Consider the following 7,747-nt stretch of genomic DNA (forward strand, 5'->3'; position numbering starts at 1 on the left):
ATTCAATTCACATGCATATCTAAAAGATATCTCCTCTTCACAAAAATATCATATACACCTAGTGTATATCAAAGGTAAGTTTGACTGAGGGGGGCTCTCCGAGAAGCCCTACTCGGCCTCTCTTCTTCCACAAGGAAGAGCCTCAACTCCTCGATTAAGAAAAAATCGGCTAGGGCTCACTATTAGGTGGATCGGGCTTGGTTCATGCGCGTAACTCTAAATGTATTTATTCTATTGATCAACATAGAAGAAAATCATATTTTATTCAATCAATCGTCGTGGACACAATCTTAAAGAGCTTAAACGTTTTAGAGAGCTTTAGGATATCTAATTGTCATTTAATGACAGCCGACGAATTCTATCTTGGAACCCGCCGTCTTCACTATATGTTCTGACTGTACTAGACAAAAAACTTATAATAACCACATTAAACATATGATCATATTTTGCCAAGCCCAATATACAACCATCACATGTATGTGACTGTCGTGATTCCCCAAGTTCGAAAACTAAATCCTGTACTATTGGAATTAAGGGGTACCAGGCATATCGATCAAGCCTCAAAAACTTCCATCTGATGACTCCTCGGGAGCCAATTTAGTTGACTTGACAACCATTATCAACCACCCACTAAAGTTGCATTGATGTCTAATGTCTATCGCCGATGAAACACGACACTCATTTAACAAGTGCAACACTTAATTCAAGTCTCAACAAGACTCTCAAGGTCCTCAACTTGCAGCATTTCAAACCCAACCTCAAAAGTTAGTTTCATAGGTCATCCAATATGCAAACCAACTACATGAGTAGTTTCACTTAGCTAGGGTTGTATTGTGATATTAATTCAGTAAAGCATAATAGTAAGCACAACAAACACACCATCCATCAATACTTATTTTACCTGGGAATTCATCTTTTGTTTTCTTTTTCTATTCTAGAACTATATATGGAAAGAAGATAATTAGGAAAAGACCTGAGAAAAACTCATATAATACACTAGTAGCTTTGTAATATTGCCAATTCCAAATGACCAACATATTTTTTCTTTTTGATAATTTTTCCTTTTTTTTTTTTTTTAACTTTTTACCTGGATCAAATCTCTCAAGAATGTTATTTTTTTAGCTATATATTTGTCATGAGAAGGACCATTGTTTTAAATTATTCTATATACAATTGTTTTTCTTATGAAATAAGACTTGAACCTTTCCTTTCTTTTTAGTTGCGCGAAACCTGGAAAATAGTTATAGTTTTTATCTTTCATTTCAATTTTCTTAATAATATCTAAATTTATTTCGTAAATTTATTTTATCATAATAATCTTCACCATAAAGTTTTATTTTATTTCTCGTATTCTTCAACAACATTATATACAAAAATCCTAAATTGATGAATAAATATTTATGAAATGATTTAAAAGCATTATAATTATTGACCATCTCATTTAGCTCCAGTTTAAGAATGTAATCGTACAGAAATTAAATTACTTACTATTGACAAAGTGAAGATGTAGATTTCTAATGCATCAAAATACTAACTATTATCATATATAGTTTTCTTGTAATTTTAAAAATGTTACTTTAATCATCACAAGAAAAGATTAAGAACCTTAAAGTTAAAACATCCCAAATTACCCATACTTCTATACTATAATAAATCAAAATTATCAATTATATTTTATGAAAGGAGTATAATAGGCATCATAAAAAAGTCAAGAGACAAAACATTTATAACTAATATGTGTTTGAACTCCCTAGAGCAGTCAGTGATGGTAAGAGAGTCATTCCACAGAAAACTGTGGAAGTCTGAAACTGTTCATACGGCCTACCAAGTTATCAACATAAGCAAGTAGGAAGCATGTTCAAACTTTTCCAAAACCAACTTGTGACAAAACTTGCTTAAATGCGCACAAACTAGTATTTGACTCGACACTCTGCTGAACTACAGGATTCAATAAAACGAGCATTTCATTCACAACTTAGAATGGCTCGTATAGTCACTTCCATTAAATAAAAACATCAAACCTTTTGTCCCCTTGATGTGGGAGAAAAACAGAGAGCATGAAATATCGGCAACTGGATAATTCAGGGAAAATTGCGTTCTGGGGTTTATGAATCAAAACCCCATAGGTTAACTCATCTATGAAATGCAAATCTCTGAATATTTGAGCGTCTTCCGGAATACCATGTGAGCATCATATTTCAGGAACAAGCTACATTATCGCTTGGTCGTCGCATTAACGGCATCTCCTTGTGATGTAGGATTTTGGTGTTAGTAAAAATACCGTCTGCTTTGACAAAAGATTCTCACAGAGAACTCTATCCATATATTTCAGAGTCAATTTGCTGAATTTTTGGGAATATTTGTCTCAAAGTAGAGATATAGTTTGGAGAATTTGCCTGCACAAACCAAAGAAGCTTAGAAGACTTAATTTACCAAAATAAAGGAGAAGAACATGAGTAATTAGCTGACCCATCAACATATGATCACACGATTAGATGAATATGGTTAGTGGTTGACTTGCTTTATCTCAATCAGATAGCTCGTACTAGGAAACCAAGATGCAGCAAAGTTAAAAGAACAAGTAAGAATAGGATACATACACATGGATTGCGTTCAAGGTAAATGGTAGTGAGACTCTCTCTGGAACTGGCAACAGCTTCAGCAATGCTATCAAGTGAAGTTATTTGGTTGTCATTAAGCCACAGATCTTCCAACCTGTAGCCAAATACCCAGAATGAGAAAGGTAACAAAGTCAAAGCAAAAATTCATGACTAGGTTAAATTATTATTTTTTATACTTTGCCAAGTTCTTGATGTCATTTATTTCTTTGAGCTTATTTGATGACACATCCAAGACCCGGAGGTTGACCAGAGTAGATAAGCCTTCCATTTTTTCAATACCATTATGGCTCAAGTACAATTCTTCTAGTGCAACGCATTCCTGCATATCATGGAAAAATAAGATATTAAACAGCAGCTCTATTCCGTAACTTTGCTGGAAGTGTTTCACAGAAGAGTTGGGTTTGAAGGAATTATTTATGTATGAACTACAGCATACAGAGTCCATGGTAGCTACCTCAAGTCCTGAGATAGATGTTAATCGGTTGCTTTGAAGGCTGAGCTTCTTGATGCATTTTAAGCCACAAAGGTTAATGGCACGAATACGGTTGCGCCCGAGCCACAGCTCTTGCAAAGTTGATAAATTTTCTAGATTCTCCATGACCTGACAATGGAACTCACTTCATAAATAGCTAAAAAGTATCTAAAACAAACAAATAACGCCTGTCACATAAATAATTCACGAACTGCCACCAGCAAGTTCAATCATTCTCAACTATCTGCAGTTCTTCAAATTTATGTTATCATTTCTTATGAATGTGGAACAAATGATTTTTCAAATTACTAGTAAAGAGTTAAACATCCAAGCCTTTTGCAAGAATTGGATTGTTCAGAGTTCCAAATTTCAGCAACTCAAACTCTTAGAACCTCACCCGGAAAACGTATCCAAATTAGTCTACTATTCCACCTAGGTACTCGCTTAAAAAATGATACACTTTCTGTACTGTCTAAATCTAATCTCTAGGAGCTATCAATTTGACCATGATAGGTGAAGAATCTTTAAGAACCAATTAAAATCCAATATCAGGAGAAGATATATTTAATTGTTCAAAAACTGCACTTCTATATAGTTTTGCATAATTGGGGCTAATCTAACTCATTCTTCTTAAAGAAATGGCCCAAACCCGCAATTTGTTGGATCCAAGCTCAAGAATTTGCAGCTGATGGAAGTGCTCAATCTCCTCTATCTTTGTCACTTCATTTTTAGAGACATAAAGTTCTTTGAGCGTGTTGGAAACCTTGGACAATCCATTAAGAGAAGAAATCTCGTTAAACGAAACATCAAAGACCAAAAGCACTTTGAATATGCTAACATCTGGAATTTTCTTCAGCTGATTATCCCTCAGCACCAGCTCCTGCAGAATAACCAATAAACATGAAAATTTCGACAATGACAAACAAGTTAACATTCTATCTTCAACCTTCACTCCACTGCTTGACAACATAACAGTGTCAAAGCCAGCATATCATAGTTAAAAAAAGCAGCAGAGACGAGCTAAAAAGATAATTACGACTTGTATTTTCTTACTAAGTCAATGTTGCTCCTTGCCCATCCCTTAAGCATTAAACTGCTATTTATCACCACTGTTCTAATTATCAAGAAAATAAACTGCTACTTGTACCTTGCTCCAGCAAACATAGTGAACAAGCATGCACAGATATAGACAATTAACATAAATGATTTGACACTTAGCTTCAAAACTTCAATATGTAAAATTTAAACTGAAGTATCTAACAATGTTCAATCATTATTAAGGATTGTCCAATGTAACTTATCATTAGCATATCTAGGAAATAAAAACGAGGGTAGGTTAGCAGACCCCCTCAACCTTCTGGCAGTAGTGCACTCCTCCCAGCCTATTGATTGTGTTCGGCTAACACCCTAAACTATTCAAAATGTTCCTTCACATTTCCAGAGAAATTTCCGCAAAGATTTTGACATCCTTTGATCTTATTGCACTTCTGCTCCCTAACCATAAAAAGAAGTTCTCTAGCCACCGAAGCTATTTGAAATGTGGCATTTCACCATAGGGTCCTTATTGTGTCTGAACAATTTGAAAGATTTCACTCGAAGTATTAGCATGTGCTACCAATTCGGGTATTATATAAACATCTTTGTCATTTCAAGTTCACCAATAATAAATTTCATTAGGTCAGATGATATATTTAAAACAGAAATCAGTTATACGGTTACTCATCCAATTGTCATTATGATGCAAAATTTGTCTAATACTTAGTGAACAGTACAGGATGTAGGTCTTACAAACAAATCATTTTAAGGATGGATAAGTTAAGTAAAAGTTATCTCATTTGTTCCTCATTTAGAACTCTATTAGAAATAGTGATTGTTTATATTCCATCAACCCTGGCTACACTGAAAACAACTCTAGTATAAAGCAATCTCGAGCAACCATGGACGTAGGGGAATTCTCCAAACCACATAAATCTTGTATGTTGCAACTATTTTTGCCTTTTATATTTTCTAGCACATTCACAATCTGACTAAAACAAATTCTTAACACAAGCATTTTTACTAACTTCACATTTTGTGCTAGCTGAAGCCACTGCCACAAACCTAAATTAATCCTTCTGCTGTTCAGTTTCATAAATTTACGCATGCTGCTAAAGTAGATCTTTTGTTTAAGTTATCGTATGGACAAGGCATATATCTCAATTCTCACCGCCTCTTTTTCAGTTGATTAATGACAGTTAACCCTTACTGCCATTTCTGAGTCTCCCTTACCATCAAATTGTACACTTGATTGAAGCCTATCAACTTTTCCAATTCGAAGGAATAAAAAAAATGGAAAAATCGGAACTACATGCAAAGGATCACATCTAGCAAGAAAAAGTATTTTGTTTTTGTTCGCCCTATCATCATGTATTACAACGGATGTTGTCCCCTGAATCTGTTGCAAAAGGGATGTCCAACTTTGAATTCCAAAACCGTAAGATAATGAGTAAAACTACATTTACCCTTAGTATTCTTTTAATATTTTCCAATAGTAGCCATGAGCTTCTCGTATGGTGGGTAGAGGTGATCCTAAAGGCAAAAATCAAGACTTGGTCAATAGAAAAGAGCTTCATGTCCATGCAGTTCCTTCCCATGAATTATTTTAATTCTATAACTCTCAGAAAATTATGCTTCATAACAATTTTATTAACTAGGCTTGACATTTTGTTTAGATGTGTAGTTTTCGGATTCTGCAATTTCAATTTATAGAGATTCTATATAAACTGAAATGTCCATTTGCTCAACCTCTTGTGCTATACAATATGTTGGAGCTAATTTTGGATCTTCTTGTAGTTTTACCAGCACACACAATAGCTTGAGCGTTATTTCAATGATGAACGAAATAGGAATCAAGTTCCTTGGCACTAATTGTATTAGGCATCATAGTTACGATTATGGATTTTCAACTGCCAAACAGCCACATGATCACATGCAACAAACATTGATGAATTTCAGTGTTCTTGGTCTTACTCATAATTTTGTAGGAGTTATATGTAAAGTATCTGCTAGATGGTGCAATAAGGTGACATAACTGACTATCCTGAAATACTGTTGTGCATATATGCAAATTATTAGTTATATCTATTGCAAGAAATGTCTAATATTATTCCCAAAGTTGTGGCAACGCTCATGTTCCTAACCATCGTGTTGAATACGCAATATAAATACTCATAACAACAATAACCTGTTTTCATATTTTTCTCAAAATCTTTTAATTTCCTTTTATTACTTCAACTGCAAATTTTGGAGGTCAACCATGCCCGTGAACCCATGCTGTCTTATTATCACAGATATATTCTTACATCGTTCTGTATTTCCACATGTACTAAACAAAGTATATTTTTGTGCTCAATCACCTGAAATATATTATAAACACAAACTCGAAGTAATAAACAATTAACTTCCAAAAACAACAAACAACAACAACAATAATAATAATAATAAATAACGATCACATGGACTTCGACATTTAAGCAAGTTGATTCACTGATCCAAAGCTGCAAAGTATAACAATCGTCTTTGTAGTTTATCAGAAACGAGGAAATAGCTTGATTACCGAAAATAAAAGGAAATATAATAAATTATAGAAAAAACAAAATCGTTACTTGGAGAGCGGAGATTGAGGTCCAAGAGGACAGGGGCAGGACGCCTTCATCGTTAAGGAGGTTCTGCCGAAGAGAGAGTTTCTTGAGATTGGCGAGCTGCGAAATACGGGAGTCTAACGCTGTCAACCGGTTTGCCGTCAGGTCTAACTCGGTGAGGCTCGGTGGCAGCTCCACCGAGTCGAGATCGTGTAGCTGACAGCTCGACAGGTCGAGGACCGTTGATTCGGCATCGCTTTCGACATTCGGATCATGGTTGTCGGGTCGGGTCGCCGAGTCCATGTTGAAGCGGAGGCGATGATTGATCGGAATAGATTTTGTGTTAGCTTTGTTTTTAATTTCTTTGTTCAGCGGAGGAGTAAAGTAAAGGAGACCCGTTCTGCTAGGGTGCATTTTTAAGGGCCTGTTTGGTAGAAATAGCCAAATAGAACAACAATAATATTCGTAACTAATAATAATAATAATCATAATAATAATTTCAATTCTTTTTAAAGCAACCAATATTAATATTTTTTAGATGAATTGCATAAAACCCCATGTATTTTAAAATTTTAGCAGAAAGTCTCTTTATACTAAGAAAACGATAAAATACACTTTACGCCCCTTTTGTTAGTTATGATTAACGACATTAAATTTTTTATTTGAATTGCCTGTTATACTCTTATAATAATAGTCTGTGATCATTAATTAGTATATTTCATAAATAAATATAATTTATTAAAATATATTTAGATTAAATAATTTAAATAATCAATAATACACACCAAAACAAGGGGGTGTTGTGCAATTTACCCTACTCTTTATGTGAAAAAAATTGGGATCCGCAAGAGTCTTGATGGTCTCGTACCAACTTGAACTTGGATAGATATGAACTCATGATGACTATCAGATTATTTTTAGATCAATAGTTAATGAAAAATCATACAGTTTTAGAGTATTTGTCGATATTAATACTCATGTTCCAATTACAACTTTTGCTACCCTAGACATTCTTATGGCTTTTGTACTATCTC

At 34.3% G+C, this 7,747-nt stretch overlaps 1 protein-coding gene across 1 annotated transcript; it reads right to left on the bottom strand.

The window, feature by feature from the left end:
- Positions 1-1,693: 1,693 nt before the first annotated feature.
- Positions 1,694-7,130, bottom strand: LOC105173815 (Leucine-rich repeat (LRR) family protein). Its single transcript, XM_088875886.1, has 6 exons — positions 6,738-7,130; positions 3,743-3,973; positions 3,076-3,222; positions 2,798-2,940; positions 2,601-2,715; positions 1,694-2,396 (listed from the first exon to the last, which is right to left on the bottom strand). Exons 1-6 carry the CDS (start codon positions 7,125-7,127, stop codon positions 2,316-2,318), a joined length of 1,107 nt encoding a protein of 368 aa, XP_088732012.1. The 5' UTR covers positions 7,128-7,130; the 3' UTR covers positions 1,694-2,315.
- Positions 7,131-7,747: the final 617 nt, after the last annotated feature.

This window comes from Sesamum indicum, linkage group LG11 (assembly GCF_026168435.1).
Source record: "Sesamum indicum cultivar Baizhima isolate 11 linkage group LG11, ASM2616843v1, whole genome shotgun sequence".
In the NCBI taxonomy this organism is placed as follows: domain Eukaryota; kingdom Viridiplantae; phylum Streptophyta; class Magnoliopsida; order Lamiales; family Pedaliaceae; genus Sesamum; species Sesamum indicum.